General features: G+C 44.0%; 2 protein-coding genes across 2 annotated transcripts in view; both read right to left on the bottom strand.

The window, feature by feature from the left end:
* LOC134582999 (cholesterol 24-hydroxylase-like) overlaps positions 1 to 6216 on the bottom strand; it is a 90149-nt gene extending 83933 nt beyond the window's left edge. Inside the window, exon 1 of the mRNA XM_063439736.1 lies at positions 5945 to 6216. Coding sequence (XP_063295806.1) covers positions 5945 to 6081 — 137 coding nt within the window. The 5' untranslated portion in view covers positions 6082 to 6216. The remainder of the gene's footprint in view (positions 1 to 5944) is intronic.
* Positions 6217 to 18084: 11868 nt separating this feature from the next.
* Positions 18085 to 27454, bottom strand: part of LOC134583000 (cholesterol 24-hydroxylase-like) — a 79996-nt gene continuing 70626 nt past the window's right edge. The window contains exon 15 of the mRNA XM_063439737.1: positions 18085 to 18447. Coding sequence (XP_063295807.1) covers positions 18292 to 18447 — 156 coding nt within the window. The 3' untranslated portion in view covers positions 18085 to 18291. The remainder of the gene's footprint in view (positions 18448 to 27454) is intronic.

The following is a 27454-nucleotide window of genomic DNA, read 5'->3' as shown; positions in this document are numbered from 1 at the left end:
AGAGTCACTCTTACAGGCTATCAGGCAACACCCACACATTCAGGGAATAGAGATAGGCGGTGCACCATTCACCGTATAGGCATACGCCGACGATGTCATGCTAACACTCCGAGACCCACTGGACTCCCTGCACCACCTCACACAATTACTAGAAAAATTTGGGAACATCGCAGGCTATAAAATCAACTACTCTAAGTCAGTAGCAATGCCCTTCCATATACAGCCCCAAGACATAGCGCACATACGCAACCAATATCACTTCAAAATAAACACAGAGGATTTCCTGTATCTGGGGGTCCGCCTAACAGCGAACACATCGTCGCTCTATGCCCGCAATTACAAACCACTGCTCCGGACCCTGATTACGGAAATGGAGCAGTGGACACATAGGCCCATATCCTGGCTGGGACGCGTCAACACAATAAAAATGAATGTGATGCCGAGGCTCCTGTTCCTCTTTCAGGCACTCCCGGTGCAAATTTCCTGGGGGGACCTGACGGGCATACAGCGTGCAATCGACTCATTAGTTTGGCACAACAAACGCCCGAGAATGGCACGCACCCTCATGTACAGACCAAAGCCCAGGGGGGGACTGGGACTACCTAATGTATATAACTAGCGGCACAGCTAGCTCAGATTATACAATGGCACACACCCCCTGATACAAGACGCTGGGTCGACATGGAGTCTCTCATGACGGGACAGGACCTCCCACAATTCTTCATATGGGCACCGAAAACACAAAGGGCCATGTTGAGAACCACAAATCCGGCCATACTAAATTCCATAAAGATATGGGACCAAACTAAAAAAAAATACTCATTAAGCCCCCCCCTGTCCCCCATGACACCGGTCTTTCGGAATAGGGCGTTCCCACCGGGAATGAGTGCCCGGCACTACAAGGGGATAGAGGCCACAGGGCTCCAAAGATGCGTCCACCTATTCATAAATCAAGAAATAGTCACATACGCACACCTGAACACCAAATCCACACTACACACTAGAGACTATTTCAGGTACCTGCAAATCCGAGACTTTGCACAGAGACCTGACGTAAAGAAGGCAGCCCTGACACCACTTACCTTTTTTGAGAGACTATGCTACACAGAGACTACCCAATCCAAGCTAATTACATTAATGTACAACCACCTCAACACGACCCCAGACACGAAGAACGCACTACGATACGCTGACCAGTGGGAAGCCGACCTGGGGGAGGTCCTGGAGGGAACGGAGTGGCAGGATATTTGGGAAGCATGCACCAAAACCACCATATGCGTAACACTCCAAGAACAATCTTATAAAACACTATTCCGCTGGTACATGACTCCAGTGAAACAAAAACACATGAGATTGAGCCCTACAGACAGGGGCGGGCTGGGCCGGGGGGCAGGGAGGCAATTGCCCCCCAGGCCGCCCGAAATTCTTTTAGGACCGGCCGCGGTGGGCCGGCCCTTTAAATGCTGCAGCCGCCTGAGCAGAGCGCGCAGACGGCTGCAGCAGCTTCTCCCCTCCCTCCCCTCCCCTCCCCTGTAGCGTGGCCGGAGCTGGTCTCCGGTCCGTGGTCCCGGCCAGAGTGATGGAAGGTGCACACTGAGTGTGCACTTCCTGGCAGTCCGGCCGGTTACAGGAAACAGAAACTCCTGTTCCGCGCGGAGTTTCTGTTTCCTGTAACCGGCCGGACTGACAGGAAGTGCACACTGAGCGTGCACCTTCCCATCACTCTGGCCGGGACCACGGACCGGAAAGCAGCTCGGCCACGCTACAGGGGAGGGGGTAAGAAGAGGGGAGGGAGGGGGTGAATAAGAAGAGGGGAGAGGGTGGGGGGAATAAGAAGAGGGGAGAGGGTGGGGGGGAATAAGAAGAGGGGGGGGAGAGGATAAGAAGAGGGGGGGGAGAGGATAAGAAGAGGGGGGGAGAGGATAAGAAGAGGGGGGGGAGAGGATAAGAAGAGGGGGGGAGAGGATAAGAAGAGGGGGGGGGAGGATAAGAAGGGGGGGAGAGGATAAGAAGGGGGGGGAGAGGATAAGAAGGGGGGGGAGAGGATAAGAAGGGGGGGGATAATAAGAGGGGAGAGGGGGGGAATAAGAAGAGGGGATAGGGGGGAATAAGAAGAGGGGAGAGGGGGGAATAAGAAGAGGGGAGAGGGGGGATAAGAAGAGGGGAGAGGGGGGATAAGAAGAGGGGAGGGGGGAAATAGGAAGAGGGGAGGGGGGAATAAGAAGAGGTGAGGGGGGATAAGAAGAGGTGAGGGGGGATAAGAAGAGGGGAGGGGGGATAAGAAGAGGGGAGGGGGGGAATAAGAAGAGGGGAGGGGGGAATAAGAAGAGGGGAGGGGGGAATAAGAAGAGGGGAGGGGGGAGTAAGAGGGGAGGTGGGGAATAAGAAGAGGGGAGGGGGGAATAAGAAGAGGGGGAGGGGAGGGGGAGAGTAACAAGAGGGGGGAGGGGGGAGTAAGAAGAGGGGGGAGTAAGAACGAGGGGAAAAGAGGAGGAGGGGGAATAAGAAGAGGGGGGAATAAGAAGAGGGGGAGGGGGGAGTAAGAAGGAGGGGAGATAAGAAAAAGAAGGGGGGAGTAAGAAGGAGGGGAGATAAGAAAAAGAGGGGGGTAAGAAGAAGAAGGGGAAGTAAGAAGAAGAGGGGGAGGGGGAGTAAGAAGGAGGGGAGATAAGAAAAAGAGGGGGGAGGGGGAGTAAGAAGAGAGAGAGGGGGAATAATCAGGAGGGGAGATAAGAAAAAGAGGGGGGAGGGGGAGTAAGAAGGAGGGGAGATAAGAAGAAGAAGGGGGAGTAAGAAGAAGAGGGGGGGGAGTAAGAAGAAGGGGGGGGAGTAAGAAGAAGGGGGGGAGTAAGAAGAAGAGGGGGGAGTAAGAAGAAGAAGGGGGAGTAAGAAGAAGAAGGGGGTGTAAGAAGAAGAAGGGGGGTGTAAGAAGAAGAAGAAGAAGGGGGAGTAAGAAGAAGTAGGAGGGTTAAGAAGCTCGAAGGGACAGCTCTATAGGACAGGGGGCAAGACAGGGAGCTCTTTCACACTATGCGCAGACACACACACACACAATGCATCCCTATACATACACAGAAACACACAATGCATCCCTATACATACACAGAAACACAACATGCTTCCCTTACACACAGAGAAACACACAATGCATCCATTACACACACACACACACACACAATGCAACCCCCACACAAAGACAATGCATCCTTTGCACACATACACAGAAACAGACAATGCAAACACACACATACTGCTTTTCTTACATACACACAGAAACACAATGCATCTCTTACACTCAATGCACACACATACAGACACACACCTTGCATCCCTTATGCATACAAACACAGATTCACACAATGCATCCCTTACACACAACCAGAAACACATAATACATCCCTTATACACAAATACACACTGCTTCCACTACACACAAACACACTGCATCACCTGCACAAACTGGTATCCCTATAAACTACATACCATAAGCACACATATTAGATCCTCTACAATAACTCATAACACATCCCCTACACACTCCACTCCCTGTGAGCGAACTCATGGGTGGTTGGAACATATAAGTGGACTTATGAGTGGGCCTTATGGGCATACTCACCGTCAGGCCCTGGGGCCCAGACCTTGAGCTGTGTAAGAGGCCCCCAAAAAATGGAGCTGCTTCTAATTCTCCCAGAACATTGAATTTTGTGACCACAGTTGCAAACAGCCTCCAAAGATCCTGTTCTACACCAGACCAGTGGAGCCAAACTGCAGCTCATCATCATCCTCATCTAATTGTAAGTAGGCAATCTAGTATATTATTAGTGACACTAATCTATAATTTACCTCACATTAAAGGGACACTATAGCTTAATGAAGTGGTTGTGGTGTCTATAGCTGGTCCCTGCAGGCTTTTTAATGTAAACACACACTGTGCAGCACTGGCGTTAGTTCATATGGCAGATCATATGGGTGGGGCATTGTGATGTCACATGGGGGGGCGGCAAATTTATATTTTGTCTAGGGCGTCAAAAATCCTTGCACCGGCTCTGATCCTGGGCAGGTGCACCAGTCTACTGGTGACCCACAGGAGGGGAGTTCACTGATTGCACTGCACTCTCCTCCTGCCCAGACCCGTCTTGACCGCAGTGCAACTGCCCTCTGCCCTCTGCCCCTAATTTACAGTGGATCACACTCACAACAAGCAGTGCCTGGAGCCCTTTGCAGAGACGGAAACAAAGAGGTTCTGCGGCAGCTGGCCGTCCTGCAAGCATTACATTAAACAGCTGTTCCCCATGCAGCCACAGGTGGCGTTGTGCTGGGAGACTGTGATTACTCTTCACTTCCTCCCAGCCTACAGAGCAGCGCATGGGGAAGAGAGAGGAGGAGGCATGATTTAATCTTACAATAAATCCTCTAAGCAAACCTTTATAAATTTGGGGGGATCAGCTCTGTTTCCACAGTTTATTGGTGTTTACTCTGATGTCTGTATTAATATTGAGGGATGTCTAAGTAGTAACGTCAGTGTGTGTCAGCAGGGCCAGCCGTTGGGGTGGGCAAGCTGGGCGGGCACGCAGGGTGCCATGACAACAGAGGCACCCGGCGGCCAACACAGCTCACAAGTTGGGTACACCAGCATATTTAATTTAAACGATTCGCTGGTGGTCCACTGGTGGGTCAGATCATATCCTCTCCCTCATGGTTCCAGCGCTCAGTTAGTGAGTCAGAGCACAGGCTCAGAGATTCTCAGCCTGTGCTCTGACAACATTAAAAGTCAGAGCCGTGAAGAAGCGGGTATGGCAAAGAGCTATTGATTAGCATAACATCAATATCCGTTATAAAACCAGGAAAAGGTGGGCATGGATGGTGAACTGATTTGGTGGCGCAATGGGCCACTTGACTGGTTTTGCCCCCCAGGCCTAAGGCTGCCAGCCCTCCCCTGCCTACAGATGATTGCTGGCACTTATGCGGGGGGAAAGGCACATACATACACATGTGGTGGGAATGCCCAATGGTTGCGACATATTGGCGCAGCATAATAGACCTCAGCTCCCAAATCTTACAAAAAACGGATGACACTAGACCCATGGGCGTGCATTTTGTCGAGACCCACAGTGGGCCTCCCAAGACACGAACAAAAACTCCTCAACATGATTTACCTAGCGGCCCGCAGGGCCATAGCACAACACTGGTCATGCCCGGACCTCCCGCAGATATCTCTGGTCAGGACGAAACTACGTGACAATTATCTGATGGATAAACTCACAGCCCAAGTGCGGAACACATTGACCACATTCCACAAGGTGTGGGATCCATGGGAGCAATACGACACATAGAATCATGACTCAGGGCGTGGGGCGGCATAGTATATGTGCCCCCATGAGCATGCCGCAGGTAGGGCATAAGTCACATTTTTTTTACCTCCCTTATACTAATATGGGGATCATATTGAGGCATATGATTTTTAATGTGGCGTTTAGCTGGAAAGAGCTTACAGTTGCCACATGACTAACTCTCGCACTCCTGAATTTTGGACGAACAAAAACGTCACAATGGTGAGCGTAAGACGCCCCCAAACAAAATTTCAGCATTAGCATTTAAACATCAGTACTGACGTGTAATACTATTTTGAGTTCTTTTTCCATAGTTGCACTAGAGTTGTAAAAAAAATATATAAGCAAAAATGTGGTGGAAAAAAATCCAATGTCTTCCCATTTTTAAAATTGCATTCTATTATATTTTTGTTTTGATTCAGAAATTGGACAATTGCCTCTGTCCTTAACGGGTTAATGTTATATCACACAGATTCTTGTATATCGTGTTACATTGTTAACAGTCATTTTATTTCCATCTAGAAGACAGGGATACACAGCAGTCAATAGCAGACAGTTCTGTCATTAGAGAGATTAACCCCATCTAGTACTACGCCCTCCCCTTCTCCACTAACCTGTCTCTGGGTGGTCCCGGAATGTGGTCAAATTTCATATGTGTGTACTGGATGTATCCACAATAGAGCAAGAAGCAGATCACAGCCAGGCTCAGGAGCAGGAGGGAAGCCCATGTTAGAAGAGCCCAAAGCCCCATGATCAGAGTATTCTGAGCCAGCTATAGAAGTCAATAAAGCAATGTACCCAGGCAGATAGCCAGAGTTTGGTTACTGGAGCAGGCTAAGTAGAGGGCAAAGGTAGGTATGGGCTGCAAGGCAGAAGGCAGGGCTAAAACCAGAGTTCTCCAGGAAGCGATGTAAACAGAGGCCGTGTGAGCAGGCAGGCTATCTATTGTATATTTCCCCTCCCCTGAAATTGTATTCAACACACCAAGGAGCTGCATTCTCAGTGAGAGTGTAATGTACAGTATACTATACAATAGGCCTCCACATCCACTGCTGACAAGGAAGTGATCTGTCACAGCATCAGATCACTGATATTGTATTGTATTTGCTACTTTGTGCATCTTTAGTTCAGAAAATAAAATACAACGTATAATAATTTGTGATAGTGACGGGGTTATTTACTAAACACCGGGTTTTGTTTGCATGGTGCAATGGTGTGTACACGCGAAGAATGATTTGCTGTCAGCCCATTGTTTCACTGTAGCTAATTAGCACCTGCTGTAGCAATTACTGGGCTTATAAGCGGTATCTCATGCACCTCTTAGGAACTGGGGTTTTTGTTTAAAATCATTAGTTTCTAGCGATTACTGGCTAGCACTGAGGTTTTTGTTCCAATTTAAGATATTGAGCATATGACAGAGTTGTTGTATTTGTGTTCTATTCTAGAAAAGGGGTAGCCCCATACCAGGAGGAAATAAAGTACAGAAAATATTTACAGGGTTATTCACCAGCACTGGATTTTGTCGGAATGGGCCTAAAACAGGGAAAATGACAGAATTCTGACTGCGTTGGCAATTCCCAGATTTACTTAAAGGGACACTATAGTCACCAGAACAACTACAGCTTAATGTAGTTGTTCTGGTGAGTATAATAACTCTGTTCAGGATTTTTGCATCTGAGCCAATGTACAGCAAGTGCATTATTAGACGCATTTATGCCAAGCTCAGGGGGCTGTCTGCATAGTATGCCCTTAGTTGGTCATGCTGCATGAATGGCAGGCAGCTGGACATGTATTCACTCCTAATTTCTCGGGCAGATTTTTGTTGGGCATGTCTGGTTACGTGATTCGCTTCAGTGGCCAACCCTTATTCCCCACCCACCAAAATCCTGCTTCACCGGGCACTGCTGTCAGGGGGTATGGATTTACTTTAAAGATGAGAGGGATTAGCATAGAGTATGTGTTTTCTGATAGCAATATACTTTGTTTCCCTCCAGCACCATCTCCACCAGATACATGACAAATGGGAGGTATAACTGTTTGTGTTTTCTGTCGATACTATTCTATAATTACCGTAGGTCCATCATAATTGTCAGCACCAGGCCCAATGGGCTCTTAATCTGTCCCTGTTCATGCATAAAGCACTTCAGCAAGTAATGAGCCCACAGGATTGTTCCCACTGCTCCAATGGTTGCCTCACAATAAGGACAGTGCCATCAGTACACTGGGGTCCTCTCTACACAACCACTCACAGGAATATAAAAATTAATTATAGATAAAATTAAGCTTATATTTATTGGTACACAAAAAAAAGAGGAAAAAAATCTGTAAGTGTATGATTACTATCTAAAGGACAGATTAGAGGGGGTAACCCTTCACAAAAGCTAAATATAAAGAGAGAGAGAACATAATCTGTCCTAATTAACTGGGATCCTAAATAAATTAACCACTTAAAATCTAACGTTTACTAGATATGGTTAAAAAAAGGTAAAGTAACCTTAAATCCAGGGATACAGGGGATAGGGAAAAAATATATACAAGGGATAACGATATATACAAACAAGAGATAATATAAAGTAGTGAATGCCTTTCACTGAGCTAGTTAAACAAAAAGTTACTTAGTCATGAAGTAATGACTCCAAAAAAGTAACTATCTGAAAGTATCTAATGTGATAGTAGCAGTTATAGGAAAGGTAAAGATCTCTTTAATTGCAAAGATTTAGATCAGGGGTCCTCAAACTCCAGCCCCCCAGATGTCGCTGAACTACAACTCCCATGATTCTTTGAATTACATAGATAGCCAGAGAATCATGGGAGTTGTAGTTCAGCAACATCAGGGGGGCCGGAGTTTGAGGACCGCTGATTTAGATCATAGAGGGTGAGGGGAGAGATAACCTAAATGTCTGAACTTGTAGTGAATTCCTATCTCAAACCTCTAATACCAAATGCAATAAAGAAAAGTAGTGCATATAGTTATAGCATAAGATCTGTAGTATACACTTATAGTGTTAAAGCGTAGAGTTATGGGGGTTAGCAAGAGAAAATCACTTGTTCTGATCAGTAAATGTCATGCAATGAAGCCCCAATCTGTATAACGGTTGATTGCTTAATAGTAAAAGTTTAGCAGAAATATATGCCAATTCTAACCGTATTAGCTATAACCCTATAACTGTGCCATCAAGGGCACCTAATTCTAAACTGAGCTAAGAGTTAACAAAACTACCGATAACTAAAATGCATTGTCTGAAGACTGCCAAACTAATCTTATTGATTTTTTTGATTGGGTAACTAAAATAATAGATCAGGGTGGTGCAGTAGACATTGCTTACCTAGATTTCAGTAAGGCTTCTGACACTGTTCCACATAGAAGGCTCATCAATAAACTACAATCTTTAAGTTTGGATTCCAATATTGTTGAATGGATAAGGCAGTGGCTGAGTGACAGGCAACAGAGGGTTGTAGTCAATGGAGTATATTCAAAGCATGGTCTTGTTACCAGTGGGGTACCTCAGGGATCTGTACTCAGGCCCATTCTCTTTAATGTTTTTATTAGTGATATTGCAGAAGCTCTTGATGGTAAGGTATGTCTTTTTGCTGATGATACTAAGATATGTAACAGGGTTTATGTTCCAGGAGGGATAAGCCAAATGGTTAATGATTTAGGTAAACTAGAAACATGGTCAGAGTTGTGGCAACTGACATTTAATGTGGATAAGTGCAAGATAATGCATCTTGGACGTAAAAACCCACGGGCAGAGTACAGAATATTTGATAGAGTCCTAACCTCAACATCTGAGGAAAGGGATTTAGGGGTGATTATTTCTGATGACTTAAAGGTAGGCAGACAATGTAATAGAGCAGCAGGAAATTCTAGCAGAATGCTTGGTTGTATAGGGAGAGGTATTAGCAGTAGAAAGAAGGAAGTGCTCATGCCATTGTACAGAACACTGGTGAGACCTCACTTGGAGTATTGTATGCAGTACTGGAGACCGTATCTTCAGAAGGATATTGATACCTTAGAGAGAGTTCAGAGAAGGGCTACTAAACTGGTTCATGGATTGCAGGATAAAACTTACCAGGAAAGGTTAAAGGATCTTAACATGTATAACTTGGAGGAAAGACGAGACAGGGGGATATGATAGAAACATTTGAATACATAAAGGGAATTAACACAGTAAAGGAGGATACTTTATTTAAAAGAAGAAAAACTACCACAACAAGAGGACATAGTCTTAAATTAGAGGGGCAAAGGTTTAAAAATAATATCCAGAAGTATTACTTTACTGAGAGGGTAGTGGATGCATGGAATAGCCTTCCAGCTGAAGTGGTAGAGGTTAACACAGTAACGGAGTTTAAGCATGCGTAGGATAGGCATAAGATAAGGCCAGGGACTAATGAAAGTATTTTTAAAAGATTGGGCAGACTAGATGGGCTCCCTACTCACCCTTAGCTTCAAACTATTGGGGCTCAGCTGAACTACTCACCCTTAGCTTCAAACTATTCCTCTTCGACTCCTATATTGTCCACATACTTACCTTGGATTTGCTGATGGTATTTTTGTTAACTCTTAGTCTTAGCTCGGTTTAGAATTAGGTGCCCTTGATGGCACAGTTGTAGGGTTATAGCTAATACGGTTAGAATTGGCATATATTTCTGCTAAACTTTTAGTATTAAGCAATCAACCGTTATACAGATTGGGGCTTCATTGCATGACATTTACTGATCAGAACAAGTGATTTTCTCTTGCTAACCCCCATAACGCTACGCTTTAAGTCTATAAGTGTATACTACAGATCTTATACTATAACTATATGCACTACTTTTCTTTATTGCATTTGCTATTAGAGGTTTGAGATAGGAATTCACTACAAGTTCAGACATTTAGGTGATCTCTCCCCTCACCCTCTATGATCCAAATCTTTGCAACTAAAGAGATAGGTACCTTTCCTATAACTGCTACTATCACATTAGATACTTTTAGATAGTTGCTTTTTTGGAGTCATTACTTCATGACTAAGTATCTTTTTGTTTAACTAGTTCAGTGAAAGGCATTCACATCACTACTTTATATTATCTCTTGTTTGTAAATATCATTATCCCTTTTATACATTTTCCCTATCCCCTGTATCCCTGAGATTTAAGTATACTTCACATTTTTTAACCATATCTATTAAACGTTAGATTTTAAGTGTTTCATTTATTTAGTATCCCAGTTAATTAGGACAGATTATGTTCTTTCTCTTTATATTTATATTTATTGGTACCTCCAACAAATACAATACATTCATACAATTCATCCACACAGACTGCTGAATACATCCACACAGACTGCTGACTACACACACGGACTGTCGAATACATGCACAGAAACTGCTGAGTCCACGCACAGACTGCTGAGTCCACGCACAGACTGCTGAGTCCACGCACAGACTGCTGAGTCCACGCACAGACTGCTGAGTCCACGCACAGACTGCTGAGTCCACGCACAGACTGCTGAGTCCACGCACACTGACTATTGAATACTTGCACCCAGAAAGCTGAATAAATGCACATGGATTGTTGAACACACACACAGACTGCTGAACAAACACACACACACACACAGAGTGCAGAACACAAACACATAGACTGCTGAATACACACAGACAGCAGTGAGGGGTGCATTGTGTGTATGTGTGGGATGCTCTGTGTGGCGGAACCAGCCTCGCCACTCGGCATTGGAGAAGACTGATTGCCAACCTCCTGCCCTGTGACTATGGACCCTCTCATCAGCCCATGCTAGACTTAAACCCCATGGCGATTTGACTGTGTTTGTGGGATCTGAGCGCTGTTTGTATATATTGAGCGCTCAGATCCAAGCCATCTGGGGATAGGTTGAATGTGGGGGTTCTGTTCAGTATGATAGGAATTGTGTATTTTTGTGTAATTTTGCTGTTGTGAATAGAGACATTTTCTGTACCTGGAGATAGTTGGCTTACCACACCCAGTTAAGTAAATTATCTCCAGGATAGAGGACTCTGTGGAACTGGTTTTGGCTGGAAAGCCATGCTTCAGTGGTCACAAAGGACTTCGTCATAACCTTTAAACCAATGGAAGGAATTGTGTGATTTTTGAGTATGTTTGTATTTGGAGTATACTGATTCTGAAAATTTAAGTGTTTATGCAGATGAGATGTATACTTTTAAAGTTATGAATATTGTGTAAAACTGTGTATTTTCCTGCCTGTAATAATTACGTTTGCCCATTGTGTTCAGTAATTGTATCACAGGCAGAGGGGAGGATTTCTGCTGGTATAAATGGGAGTGTTTAGCTGTGTTGTAATGTATTGATTTGTTTGTTCTTCAAAACCCTGTGGGCGGTACTATGTTTGTAAAATGGGCATAAAAGCAGAATGTTTGATTAAAAGCTTCAGTTCTACTTCACCCTCAATTTGGAATGCTGTCTCTTATTGGGGGAATCTGCTACAAGGGATTGCTATGCTTGTCATACTCCCTTGCTAAATCACTACTAAGCTCTTGTAAGAGCTTGTTCCTGCTTCGCTCTGAAGGAAGAGAAGTTCGGCCTGCGGTGGTTGTGGTGTCTGCTAGAGTGCTTGGAGCCCTCAGGAAGTGCTAGGAGCATCTTTCAACAGAGGTACCCAGTCGGGGTGCCAGGTGATCCGTTACACTCTGTGTGTATGTGAGGGATTGAGTGTTTGTATGTGAGGGATTAAGTGTCTGTCTGTGTGTGTGTGTGTGTGAGGAATGCTGTTTTTGTGTGTGAGAAGTGCTCTGTGTGTGTGTGTGTGTGTGTGTGTGTGTGTGTGAGGTTTAGTGTGAGTGTGTGGGGGTGATGTGTGTGAATGGTGCTGTGTGTGTGTGTGTGGGAGGGTGCATAGGGATATGGATTTTTTGTTTCTTTTATTTAAAAATATTTTTTTAAAAACGTAATTTCCCTCCCCCCACCCTTCGTCTTACCTTGAAGGAGGGGGGACACTGCCGCCCAGGTGGTCCGGTGGTGAGTAATAGATCTTCAGCCTGCAGCTGTCTCCTGTCTTCCCGCGAGCAGAATGCTGTGTAGGAGTGTTGCCACTGCTTCCCAGATCCTCCCTCCCTTCCACCCTCCCTCTCTCTCTCACTAACGAAGGGCGTTTGGGCCTGTGAGGGAGATCTTTGATTTTTCTCATCGGCCCGAGAGGGCCCACAGCATGTAAGCAGGGCCGGCTCTCCATGGGCCAGCAAAGGAGATCAAAGGATCTCCCCTGTCGGCCTGGGCGTGCTGGGCAGCGTGGTGGGGCACCCATGCCTGTGGGGCCCCCGGGCAAGTGCTCAGCATGCCCATGCGGAAAGACGGCCCTGAGTACGGATCGATATTGTGTGACATATGTGTTTACATTTGTAAATGGTATGCATTTGTGGGGTAACTAGAAAGTATGAGCATCAAATAAAATGAGCGTGACTGTAATTTAGTTTCATAATGTCACAAGATATGTATGGGAATATTTATGCACTCAGAAGATATACTGTTTACGAAATACAGTAAAATTCCAAACAGCAAACATTTTTAAAATAAATTAGCCCTTCAATAATAGTGTGCTCAACTCCTCCTATATTAGTGTCACAGCATGCCGGGAGGGTTTGGCGCCACTCACTCACTGGCCGGACACCAAGAAAAACGTTTTTCTTGGCGTCCTGGAAGTCAGGGATGCACTTCACCTACCTCCCGGTGGCTGGTTGTCTCCTCCACTCCTCTACAGCACGCCATTGGCACAAGGCGCTTTGCTTTCCCTCCCATCTCCCCAGGCCCCGCAGACACACCACGTGGTCCTGCATAACCCTGTAATAAAATTGGAATCTGCTACTGTGTCCTTTTCATCTGACCATTGCCTGAGACTCCTTAAGTAGGAGTTTCCACCAGATACATGACGATTGGGAGGCTGTTCTTCCCACTCCTCCCTTGTGCACCCTCTGTGATGCCAGGAGCCGGAATATGACGTCATTCCAGCCCTGACATACTAAATAGCATGCTGGAGGAGTGATGAGCTTCCCCACACTGGGCCCTAGGGAGGTAGGGAGGCTGGATGAACCTCAAAAATAGAAGTGTGTGAGTTTTTGAGTGTCAGTGAGTAAGTGTGTGTCTGGCAGTCAGTGAGTGCCTGTCTGTGTCTGTCAGTGAGTATGTGTGTAAGTGAGTGAGTGTATGTTTGTCATTGAGGGTCTTTGTTTGTGTCTGTCAGTGAGTATGTGTGTCAGTGAGTGAGTGTCTGTGAGTGTTTGTGTCTGTCAGCGAGTGTGCTCGTCTATGCTAGCCTTATTATAAATTGTATTCACCAAATGCATTGAATACATCTTTTATCACAGCGAAATATTATGTATCCAATGTACAATGTATTAGGCAGTGTATGTATCTATGTACGCATTAAGCAGTGTGTGTGTATGGATGCATGTATTAGGCAGTGTGTGTGTATGGATGCATGCATTAGGCAGTGTGTATGTGTATGGATGCATGCATTAGGCAGTGTGTATGTGTATGGATGCATGTATTAGGCAGTGTGTGTGTATGGATGCATGTATTTGGCAGTATGTGTGTATGGATATAGGTATTAGGCAGTATGCGTGTATCAATATAGGTATTAGGCAGTATGCGTGCATGGATGCATGTATTTGACAGTATGTGTATATGGATGCATGTATTCGACAGTATGTGTGTATGGATGTAAATATTAGGCAGTATGTGTGTAAGGATGTAGGTATTAAGCAGTATGTGTGTAAGAATGCAGGTATTAGGCAGTATGTGTGTAAGGACGTAGGCATTAGGCATTATGTGTGTATGGATGTAGGTATTATGCAGTGTGTGTTTATGGATGTAGGTATTAGGCAATAAGTGTGTATGGATGCATGTACTAGGGCTAGGCATTATGTGTGTATGGATGTAGGTATTAGGCAGTATGTGTGTATGGATGTAGGTATTAGGCAGTATGTGTGTAAGGACGTAGGTATTAGGCAGTATGTGTGTATGGATGCATGTACTAGGCATTATGTGTGTATGGATGCATGTACTAGGCATTATGTGTGTATGGATGCATGTACTAGGCATTATGTGTGTATGGATGTAGGTATTAGGCAGTATGTGTGTATGGATGTAGGTATTATGCAGTGTGTGTTTATGGATGTAGGTATTCGGCAATAAGTGTGTATGGATGCATGTACTAGGGCTAGGCATTATGTGTGTATGGATGTAGGTATTAAGCAGTATGTGTGTATGGATGTAGGTATTAGGCAGTATGTGTGTAAGGACGTAGGTATTAGGCAGTATGAGTGTATGGATGCATGCACTAGGCATTATGTGTGTATGGATGCATGTACTAGGCATTATGTGTGTATGGATGTAGGTATTAGGCAGTATGTGTGTAAGGACGTAGGTATTAGGCAGTATGTGTGTATGGATGCATGTACTAGGCATTGTGTGTGTATGGATGTAGGTATTACATTCTATGCTAGCCTTATTATAAATTGTATTCACCAAATGCATTGAATACATCTTTTATCACAGCGAAATATTATGTATCCAATGTACAATGTATTAGGCAGTGTGTGTATCTATGTACGCATTAAGCAGTGTGTGTGTATGGATGCATGTATTAGGCAGTGTGTGTGTATGGATGCATGCATTAGGCAGTGTGTATGTGTATGGATGCATGTATTAGGCAGTGTGTGTGTGTATGGATGCATGTATTAGGCAGTGTGTGTATGGATATAGGTATTAGGCAGTATGCGTGTATCAATATAGGTATTAGGCAGTATGCGTGCATGGATGCATGTATTTGACAGTATGTGTATATGGATGCATGTATTCGACAGTATGTGTCTATGGATGCATGTATTCGACTGTATGTGTGTATGGATGTAAATATTAGGCAGTATGTGTGTAAGGATGTAGGTATTAAGCAGTATGTGTGTAAGAATGCAGGTATTAGGCAGTATGTGTGTAAGGACGTAGGTATTAGGCATTATGTGTATATGGATGTAGGTATTAAGCAGTGTGTGTTTATGGATGCATGTACTAGGCATTATGTGTGTATGGATGTAGGTATTAGGCAGTATGTGTGTAAGGACGTAGGTATTAGGCAGTATGTGTGTATGGATGCATGTACTCAGTGGCGTACATACCAGGGTCGCAGGGGTCGCGGCTGCGACCGGGCCCGGCCCACCAGGGGGCCCGGCCGCCCCTGCGACCCGGTATGTACCCATAGGGCCAGCCTCTTCTGCTGGGGGGCCCAGGAGCCGGCCACCTCCGGGCCCCCCGAGGCTGGCCCTGCTGTCACCCGGCTGGCGGGCGCGCGAGGGAGCACTGTCCCCTGGGTGCTCCCTCTTCAGCTCCCTCGCGCACCGCACTGAAACCGGAGCCGGAAGATGACGTCATCTTCCGGCTCCGGCATCAGTACGCGGCGCGCGAGGGAGCTGAAGAGGGAGCACCCAGGGGACAGTGCTCCCTCGCGCGCCCGCCAGCCGGGTGACCAGCTACACCACTGGACCCCAGGGAATCCCCCCAGCTCTCACACAGGTAAGGAGGCTGGGGGGATTAAATTTTAAAAAAAACCAGAAAAAACGTGTGTGTGTGTTTGTGAGTGTGTGTTTAGTGAGTGTGTGTTTGTGAGTGTGTGTTAGTGAGTGTGTGTTAGTGAGTGTGTGTTAGTGAGTGTGTGTTAGTGAGTGTGTGTTAGTGAGTGTGTGTTAGTGAGAGTGTGTTAGTGTTAGTGAGTGTGTTAGTGTTAGTGAGTGTGTTAGTGTTAGTGAGTGTGTTAGTGTTAGTGAGTGTGTTAATGTGAGTGTGTTAGTGAGTGTGTTAGTGTTAGTGAGTGAGTGAGTGTGTGTGTTAGTGAGTGAGTGTGTGTGTTAGTGAGTGTGTTAATGTGAGTGTGTTAGTGTTAGTGAGTGTGTTAGTGAGTGTGTTAGTGTTAGTTTGTGTTAGTGTGTGTGTGTGTGTGTTAGTGAGAGAGTGTGTTAGTGAGTGTGTTAGTGTTAATGTGAGTGTGTTAGTGTTAGTGAGTGTGTTAGTGAGTGTGTTAGTGAGTGTGTTAGTGTGTGTTAGTGAGAGAGTGTGTTAGTGAGTGTGTTAGTGTGTGTTAGTGAGAGAGTGTGTTAGTGAGTGTGTTAGTGTGAGTGTGTTAGTGTTAGTGTGTTAGTGTTAGTGTGAGTGTGTTAGTGTGAGTGTGTTAGTGTGAGTGTGTTAGTGTGAGTGTGTTAGTGAGAGTGTGTTAGTGAGAGTGATTGTGTTAGTGAGTGTGTTAGTGAGTGTGTTAGTGTTAGTTTGTGTTAGTGAGTGAGTGTTAGTGAGTGAGTGTGTTAGTGTGAGTGTGTTAGTGAGAGTGATTGTGTTAGTGATTGTGTTAGTGAGTGTGTTAGTGAGTGTGTGTGTTAGTGTTAGTTTGTGTTAGTGAGTGAGTGTTAGTGAGTGAGTGTGTTAGTGAGTGAGTGTGTTAGTGAGTGAGTGTGTTAGTGAGTGAGTGTGAGTGAGTGAGTGTGAGTGAGTGTGTGTTAGTGAGTGTGTTAGTGTTAGTGTGTGTGTCTGTTACTGAGTATGTTTGTGTGCGTCTGTCACTGAGTGTGTGTCTGTCAGTAAATGTGTGCGTCTGTTCATGAGAGTGTGTGTGTGTGTGTGTGTCTAAAGCACTTACCTTTCTCCAGCGCCGGGCTCCCTTGGCGCTGGGGATCTCTCCGTCCCGATCCGCCTCTCAGCTCCGAATGCACATGCATGGCCTGAGCCACGCGCGCATTCAAAACCGCCCATATAGGAAAGCATTACTCAATGCTTTCCTATGGACGTTCAGCGTCTTCTCACTGTGATTTTCACAGTGAGAATCGCAGAAAATCCTCTAGCGGCTGTCAATGAGACAGCCACTAGAGATGGATTAACCCTCAGTGAAACATAGCAGTTTCTCTGAAACTGCTGTTTTCAGCTGCAGGGTTAAAACTAGAGAGACCTGGCACCCAGACCACTTCATTGAGCTGATTTGATCTGGGTGTCTGTAGTGGTCCTTTAAGTGTATGTGTTTATGCATGCACTGGCGTACATACCGCGGTCGCACGGGCCGCAGCCCTGCGACCAGGTGCCCGCCCGCCATGTGTTGCGGCCCCAGCCCGCGCAGAGTAAGCGGGGGGGGGGGGAGGGGGCCCACAGATCAGTTTTCGCACCGGGGCCCCATGGGTTGTGTGTACGCCACTGCATGTACTAGGCATTATGTGTGTATGGATGTAGGTATTAAGCAGTGTGTGTTTATGGATGTACGCATTAAGCAGTATGTGTGTATTAGGCAGACCTAACTGGAAACCATATGGCAAAATTTAGGCCAGAAGAGCTGATCTAGTAAAATTCTCCAATTCGACTACAGTCACAGTTCAGCTATTTTTGCTTAAACTTTGCAATTTGTTCAGTTTCCAACTCACTGCAATTCAGAGTTTAGTGAGATTGTATTTGCTTTCATGAGGGGGAGGCAGAAGTCCTTGCACCAGCCCTCGGAGCACATGCCCGGGTGACCCCCCTTGAATCTGCCACTTAACAAACACACAGACATACATACACTGTTCTAACATTAGAGGGGTAAGAAAACCAAAGCAAAAGAAAAATAATTGTAAATAAGGGTATTTTTCACAAGTTGTACGGTATATAAAATTCACTAAAATCAATCCATGGCATGTCCACTTTAAAAGACTTTATTGTTTTAAGTTAAACTAGTTTTGTTTTTATAAAAGACAAAATTTAGAAAAACAAAGATATGTAACAGTTATAGACCCTTTATTTAAATATATATATATTTTGTGTCCAAAAGTCTGACATTGTAAAGCTGTTAATATTAATTTGCTATGATCTGTGCGTTACTAATTATAGCTTTACTCTGAATTATTTAATTTCTGTGTTCACTGTCACTATTTCAGGGCCTGCATTGTATAGGGTTAGTCACCACGATGCATGAAATTCTAATTCTCTACAACGTCTTCTTTGTTGTCCGTTGTCTCAGCGTACAAATCACTCCATCAAGGGGTCGGAGAGTTCCGGTGTCTAGTATCTTAAAACTCTGTCCTTCCACCAGTTTGATATCAAATCTTTGCAATAGTTTAGCCATCACCACTTTCGCTTCCATCTATTTGAAATAGAAAACTACATGTATGACTGAATTTCTAACATTGTTACATGGAAATGACATATCTCTTTACAAGCTGAATGTGAGCACTTTTTAAACCATTAAATTGCTTTTGTGTGCTTCACAATTACAATCTGCAGACTGTAAAGATCTCAAAAATTAGGGATAAACTACAAATATGTTTGTCTTATTTATTCACACAATAATATATACAGTTATTACCTTTGTATCACTTGATTAGATTAGCAGGGCTTAAAATGTCAAACCCTAAACTACTAGCCAGGCCATAATAGTTACTTGCCATTACAAGCCTGGATGGCACATACTCCAAGAGTAATTTTTCATTTGTAAATAAAGTTCTTATTGTGTTTTTAATAGACAGACACAAATGTAAATAGCCACAAATAAACATAGACACAAATGTAAGAGGTTCACAAGCGCATAAAAGATATTGAACATAGCAGTCAATGTTATCACTTTACATAAGGACAATAGTCGTATGTGGTAGCCCAGTCTGTTAACAAATATAAAACACAAAATAAAGCATGAACAGTACTAGCGATCTGAAACAGAGACAGATTGAATAATCGGGCCCGGACTGGCCATTGGCCACACCGGGCAAATGGCGATGTCCATGTGCCGAGGCCGGCAGGGGAGCTCACAGGATCTCCCCGTCCGGTCCATGCAGGGCCATGCTGCATTCCATGACTGATGAAAGACCTCCCTCACCAGCCCACAGGCAGTGTAACGAGGCCGCTGGAGGGGGAGGGAGGGAGAGGAGGACCCAGAGGAGCTCTATCTTGCAGTTCTGACGAGTTCTTCTCACGGGTTCATTCACCAGTAGGACCACCATCGATGGCAGTATGGTCCCCCCTCCCAGGCTAAAGGTAATAAGGAAGGGGGGATCTAATGCTATATATATATATATATAGCATATAGGCATTAACCTGTCTCCCCCAACACACAATCCCTCCAAGCACACACAACACCCCCCCCCCACCACACACACACACATCACCCTCACACAAAGCACCCTCACACACACGGCACACCTCACACACAGCACCCTCACACACACACACACTGCAACCCCCCACCCACTGTACCCCTCACACATACACACACAATACTTCCAAAAATATATGTCTATATACACTACAAAACCCATCACACACATACTGCACCCCTAAACACATTACATTCCAGACACACACTAGATCCCTTACCCAATTCTGGACCATCTACACATATACACACACTAGATCCCTACATACACTCTGAATCCTCTACACACACTCACTAGATCTCCTATACACACTCTGGGTCCATCAAGCACACACTAGATCCCCCCCCCCCCCACACACACACTGCACCACCTACACACACACAATCTGGATCCCCCATGCACATACTAGATTCCTTGTAAGCAAACACATACTACATTCCATAACACACACACTCTCTACAACCCCTACACACACTACATCATCTATTCACACATACACTACAGCTCGTATGCACACACTCGCTACATCCCCTATACACACACTCTCTAAAGCACCTAGACACACATACATTACACCAGAAACACAACATGAAAAACCAACCTATTAACACGATACCACACCACAATCAGCTCACTCTACACACATGCAATCCCATAAACACATGCACAGTACTCTTTCCTGGCATTTTTGTCTTCTGGTATCCGATTTATGTTGAGTATTTTTTATTAAGCCAATGACTGTAACCAAGAGGCTGTTGCGGTTGCCGGCCCGCCGCGTGGCACAGCTGTGCCCGACCAGTCTAGCCGACAGCACAAGCTTACCTGCTCACCGGCGAGCCGGCAACCGCTTCCCCGCATCCTCCGCCCGCTGCGCCCGGATCCAAAATGGCGCTGACCGCGTGGTCGCACCTAAACATAGCTCCGCCCCCGAGGTTTATACTGACGTGCGCGTGACGTCACAACGTCAATGCGCACGCACGTTTTGGGGTCATAGGTCGCCCTCTGACCAATCAGACCTTTGAGAGGGATATTTAAATCCCTAGCTCACTCCAGTACCTTGCCCTGTCGTGGTTTCCTGTTCCTGGTTTCCTGAGAGTGCTTTATCTTTGTGAATCTGATTTCCCGGTATCCTGATCTTGGCTTTTCCCTGGTTATTCTGAATTCTGGTTTACCTGACTTGGCTTGTGTAAACGGTATTGTGTATTTTCTGGCTTCCTTGACCTCGGCTTTCCCTTTGACCATTCTCTGTCTCTAGCGTATTAGTCCGGCCATTCTAAGGTCCGGTTTACGCTCTGTCCTTTTATTTTCCTTTTCTTGCCTATGTATATGTTTACATCGTTTCTGCGTGCTGGACCACACTAGTAGTCGTAACATTACGACAGGGCCATGGATCCTGCGGAACTATGCAAACATATGATTGCCTGTGAGAATAGGGTTGTCACGTTTAAACATTTGTTATGAAGGAACACAACTGCAGATTTCTTATAGTTTGAATATTTATTATAAAAAGTAGAAGATATTGTGACGTTAAGTCCAATTTACAGGTACTGTAGCTTTAATTAGTAAACGATAACTGAAGTCCACAATTACAGGCACTGTAGCTTTAAGTAGTAAACGATAACTGAAGTCCACAATTACAGGCACTGTAGCTTTAAGTAGTAAACGATAACTGAAGTCCACAATTACAGGCAATGTAGCTTTAAGTAGTAAACGATAACTGAAGTCCACAATTACAGGCACTGTAGCTTTAAGTAGTAGACGGTAGTAATTAGCAGACACTGAATCAGAAAGAGTCTCTTAGTAGTATTAACGAATTAGGTGATAAGAAGTTACAATAGCTGTTCCATAGCATTTAACTGAAGCAAGACAGATGCAGCTAACTTGTATAGTGAATGAGTTAAAGATAGCTGTAACTGGGTTGTTTTATAGAAGGACTTTGGTGACAGGAAATAACGGCTTTGAGATGTAACGCTTATCACAGAGGTTTTACTTAGCTTCCGGCACATAGAACACTGGTTCCCGAGATCTCCTCAGAGGCGGTTATCATAAGTGAAGAGAGTTCAGCTTTAGTCGTGGATGAGGAGAGGTGAAGGGAACTTGAAGTGTCTTCCAGTCCGGTCCGGTAACAGAAGGCTTTCACAACGAAGTTGTAGCCGGTTCGTGAGTACGGAACGTAGTTCAATAATACAGCGTCGATCAGCTGGTGCGGTCGGATTAAATAAGGAGACCGTGTCATAAAGGGGTGTGGCTAGTCTCCGTGGAACCAGGAAGTAAGAGGATACCATAGTTAAGGCATGACAGTACCCTCTCCTTAATGAGCAACCTCTGGGTGCTATTGACTTGGTTTAGAAGGGTAACGCTTGTGAAATTTGGAAATCAATTTGTCAGCATGAACGACAGAGGAGTTTTCCCATGTATCTTCATCAATTCCATATCCTTTCCATCTGATGAGGTATTGTAAAGAGCCACGATGAATCCTTGAATCCAGTATACTTTGAATTTCGTATTCTTCTTCACCCTGGACCAATATGGGATCAGGAGAAGTAGTGACATTTCTATGGAAAGGGTCAGGATGATGAGGTTTTAGCAAGGACACATGAAAAACAGGATGTAGTTTCAAAGTAGGTGGAAGCTTCAATTTAACAACAACAATTACGGTTGATAACCGATATTATCGGAAAAGGACCAAGAAAAAGGGAACTTAACTTCTTTGATGGACGGTTTGTAGAGATGTTCTTTGAGGAAAGCCAGACAAGATCACCGATTTCATAAGATGGAGGAGGTTGTCTTTTTGTATCAAAAAACTTCTTTTGATTGGAGGAGGCCAATTCTAGATTTTCATGCAATTTCTTGAATAAAGAGGACATATGAGAGATTTGATTCGAATTAGATGAAGAAACTGTCTGAGCAGGAAATGAGGAGGGATGAAATCCATAATTGGATAAAAATTGAGTCATTTTGCTGCTGGTATGAAAAGAGTTATTGTATGCGAATTCTGCCATGGGTAACCATGTTATCCAATCGTCTTGTAAGTGAGAACAATAACATCGTAGATATTGCTCTAAGCATTGGTTGACTCTTTCAGTTTGTCCATCTGTTTGAGGATGATATGCAGATGATAGTTTACGTTGGATATGAAGAGTAGCACATAATGCATTCCAGAATTTGGAGGTAAACTGAGTTCCTCGGTCTGAAATGATTTCATCTGGCAGTCCATGAAGTTTAACTATGTTGTCAAGGAATATTTTTGAAAGTTCAGAGGATGAGGGTAACTTCTTTAGAGGAATAAAATTAGACATTTTCGTGAAGCGGTCTACTACCACTAAAATGGTGGTATGATGGTGAGAAGGAGGTAGTTCCACCAAGAAGTCCATAGAAATGGATTGCCAAGGCCGTTCAGGAATCGGTAAATTCAATAATTGACCGAATGGTTGATGATGGACATGTTTGGATCTTTGGCATATAGAACAAGATTTGACATAAGATTCAATAGTTTGGTCTTGACGAGGCCACCAATAGTATCTCTTAGACAATTCAAGGGTCTTTTTTATACCTGGATGACCTGCCAGAGGAGAATCATGAATAAATTCAAGTACTTTAATTCTGAAGGAGGGAGTTACATAAATCCGGTCTTTAAAATAGTAGAGACCGTTTTTCTTGGATAATTTAATTGATTTAGGAAGTTCAAGAGCATCTTCACTGAGATCTTTAATGTCGTCAATAAGAGAAGATAAGATTCCAATGACTGTAGGCGGAGGAGGTTCAAATATAGTGTCTTTATGGATCCTGGAAAGGGCATCTGCCTTTTTGTTTCTAGACCCAGGTCTAAAGACGATTTGGAAATTGAACCGGGAAAAAAAGAGATTCCATCTTACTTGTCGAGCAGACAGTGTTTTATTGGAGTGAAGATATTCGAGATTTTTATGGTCAGTATATACGATTAAAGGGGTCTGAGCACCTTCAAGAAGGTGTCTCCAGGTTTCTAAAGCCACTTTGATACTTAATAATTCTTTTTCCCCTATAGGATAATTCTTTTCGGCAGGAGATAATGATCGTGAGAAGAAGGCGACTGGATGAAGAGGTTCCTGAGGAGTTTTATGTTGAGAAAGGACAGCTCCAATTGCAATTTCCGAAGCATCCGTTTCAAGGACATAAAGATATGAAGGATTTGGAAGTTGAAGAACAGGAGCTGTTATAAACTTTCTCTTTAATTCATTGAAGGCAGTTTGAGCCTTCTCGTTCCAATTGAAGGGATATTTTTTACTGTTAAGTTGATTGAGTGGGTGAGCTATCTCAGAGTAGTTTTTAATACATTTTCTGTAGAAGTTGGCGAACCCTAGAAATCGCTGCAATTCTTTTACTGTAGAGGGAACAGGCCAGTTGATGATACAATCGACGTTTGAATTATCCATACTTATTGAATGAGGGGAAATAACATAACCTAAGAAGGTTATTTCATTGACGTGAAAAATACATTTTTCGGGTTTAGCGAATAGTTTGTGAGTTCTGAGTCTGGATAACACCCATCTGATATGTTTTCTATGTTCATCAGGAGTGTTGGAGTATATGAGAATATCATCTAAATAAATGATAACACAGACGTCCAATAGGTCTCTAAAGATATCATTTATGAAATGTTGAAAAGTTGCAGGGGCGTTGCAGAGGCCAAAAGGCATCACCAGATATTCGAAGAGGCCATATCTTGTTCGGAAAGCAGTTTTCCATTCATCATTAGCCTTTATCCTGATGAGGTTATATGCCCCGCGAAGGTCAAGCTTAGTGTAGATGGTAGCAGTTTTTAATCGTTCAACCAGTTCATTGATGAGGGGAAGAGGATAACGATTTTTAACTGTTATTTTGTTTAAAGCTCTGTAATCAATGATAGGACGTATAGTCTGGTCTTTGTTTCTCACAAAAAACATACTTGAGGCAGCAGGTGAACTAGAGGGTCTAATGAACCCTTTCCGTAGGTTTTCATCCAGATATTCTTTGAGAATTTGCAATTCAGACTCAGAGAGAGGGTAGATGTGCCCAAAAGGTACTGGGGCACCAGGTATGAGGTCTATAGGACAATCGTAGGAACGATGAGGTGGGAGCGTTTCAGCTTCCTTTTTACTGAATACGTCTGAAAAGTCTGAATAACAAGAAGGTATAGTTGGTTCTTTGGAGATCTGAAGAATGGGAATTTGTTGTAAACATGTTTCTTTACAATAATGGGAGTTAAAGGTGAGAGAGAAGGGAGACCAAGAAATTTGAGGGTTGTGGTTCCTTAACCAGTTGATCCCTATTATAACGGGATAGAGAGGTGATGGAATAACATCAAATACTAGAAATTCAGTATGAATATGATTGGTGGTTACCTTTAGAGGGATGGTTTCATGAAGAATCGGTCCCGAGGAGATAAGGGAGCGGTCAATCACTCTAATAGGAACAGAAGTGTTTTTTCGAACACAAGGAATTTTATTCTTTGTTACAAAGGTTGAATCGATGAATACCCCATTTGCACCAGAATCGATGATAGCTTCAGTCATAATTCTCACCTTATCCCACTGTAGTATGAGAGATATAGGAGTGAACTGAGTGGTTGGTGTAGAAGGGAGTGCACTTAAGATAGCAGAGGCATAGGCTTGCCTACCGCCCTTTGTCCGTTTCAATAAGGGACAATCAGGAACCAAATGATCTTGAGAAGCACAATACATGCATAGGTTTAATTGACATCTTCGGTTCTTCTCTTCAGGAGTGAGAGGACTTCTTATTACCCCTATTTCCATAGGTTCGCTTGGTAAGGAAGTCTTTTCAGGAGCTTTTGAGGGAGTGAAAGGTTTTCGGTTTTTAGAATGTAAGAGGGCTTTTTCGGCCTTTCTTTCTCTTAATCTTCTGTCAATGCTGATTGATAGGTGAATTAGAGCGTTCAAAGTAGTAGGGAGTTCTGTTCTAGATAGTTCATCTTTTACAGCTTCAGATAAACCAATTCGAAATTGGTTGCGCAATGTGATGTCATTCCATTGCGTTTCTACTGCCCATCTTTTAAATTCAGCAATGTAATCTTCAACGGGTCTATGTCTTTGCTGTAGAGTTCTGATTGTTAAATCAGCTGTTGCTTGTTTGTTAGGATCTTCATAGAGAAGAGACATGGCTTCAAAAAATTCATCCAGTGAGTCTAAGATGGGGTCATCGTTTTCCAGAAAGGAATGGGCCCATGACATAGGTTCACCTCTTAGAAAGGAAATAACCGAACAAACCTTAGTTCTTTCTGTAGGATAAGATCTAGGTTTCAAAGCAATTAATAGTTTGCAAGAGTTAAGGAACTCCCTGTATTTAGAACGATCTCCAGAGAACTTTTCAGGGTTACATACAGCAGGATCGCTAGCCGAGTGCAGAATAGTATGAGGAGTATGAGTTTGTAAATATCTGACATAAGTGAGAATTATTTCGTTAGTAACTTGCAGGTCTTGCACACCTTGGGCTAGTGTATCAACTCTTTGATTCAGCGTAGTTATCGTAGAATCGAAATCTGCTGGATCCATTACAAGGGCTGGATTATTCTGTCACGTTTAAACATTTGTTATGAAGGAACACAACTGCAGATTTCTTATAGTTTGAATATTTATTATAAAAAGTAGAAGATATTGTGACGTTAAGTCCAATTTACAGGTACTGTAGCTTTAATTAGTAAACGATAACTGAAGTCCACAATTACAGGCACTGTAGCTTTAAGTAGTAAACGATAACTGAAGTCCACAATTACAGGCACTGTAGCTTTAAGTAGCAAACGATAACTGAAGTCCACAATTACAGGCACTGTAGCTTTAAGTAGTAAACGATAACTGAAGTCCACAATTACAGGCACTGTAGCTTTAAGTAGTAAACGATAACTGAAGTCCACAATTACAGGCACTGTAGCTTTAAGTAGTAGACGGTAGTAATTAGCAGACACTGAATCAGAAAGAGTCTCTTAGTAGTATTAACGAATTAGGTGATAAGAAGTTACAATAGCTGTTCCATAGCATTTAACTGAAGCAAGACAGATGCAGCTAACTTGTATAGTGAATGAGTTAAAGATAGCTGTAACTGGGTTGTTTTATAGAAGGACTTTGGTGACAGGAAATAACGGCTTTGAGATGTAACGCTTATCACAGAGGTTTTACTTAGCTTCCGGCACATAGAACACTGGTTCCCGAGATCTCCTCAGAGGCGGTTATCATAAGTGAAGAGAGTTCAGCTTTAGTCGTGGATGAGGAGAGGTGAAGGGAACTTGAAGTGTCTTCCAGTCCGGTCCGGTAACAGAAGGCTTTCACAACGAAGTTGTAGCCGGTTCGTGAGTACGGAACGTAGTTCAATAATCCAGCGTCGATCAGCTGGTGCGGTCGGATTAAATAAGGAGACCGTGTCATAAAGGGGTGTGGCTAGGCTCCGTGGAACCAGGAAGTAAGAGGATACCATAGTTAAGGCATGACAAGGGTGGAGGATATGGACCACAGGTTAGATCAATTTGCTCAGGCATTTCAGACCTTGATCCAGAGAACTGCCTATTTAGAGGCACCTCCTGTACCACCTGTGGTTCCGCCACCTGTAGTGGCTCCCGTGCCACATAAACCACCGTCCATAACCCTTTCACCTCCCCCTCGTTATGGAGGTGATTCTAAAGAATTTAGATATTGGGTTGAAGGAGAGATTGTGAGTTGGGGTGAGAGATGCAGAGGTGTTTGCTTAAAGCAGATACCACAACCAATTGGTACCATCAATGTTCCCATTGCACCTCCCCTGACCACACAAATACCACGGCAGTATTTGGACTTAAAGGAGGTGTTCAACAAGGCCCAGTTGGAGGAGCTGCCACCACATAGACCCTATGACTGTGCCATACATTTATTACCAGGTACTATGCCTCCAAAGGGAGGAGTGTATGCTCTATCCCCCCAAGAAAACCTTTGTTTAGAGGAGTATATAAAGGATGCTCTCAGAAATGGTCCTATCCGTAGGTCCTCATCACCCGCCGGG

This window comes from Pelobates fuscus, chromosome 13 (genome assembly GCF_036172605.1).
Source record: "Pelobates fuscus isolate aPelFus1 chromosome 13, aPelFus1.pri, whole genome shotgun sequence".
Classification (NCBI taxonomy): Eukaryota; Metazoa; Chordata; class Amphibia; order Anura; family Pelobatidae; genus Pelobates; species Pelobates fuscus.
This window is presented reverse-complemented; position numbering and strand designations above follow the sequence as displayed.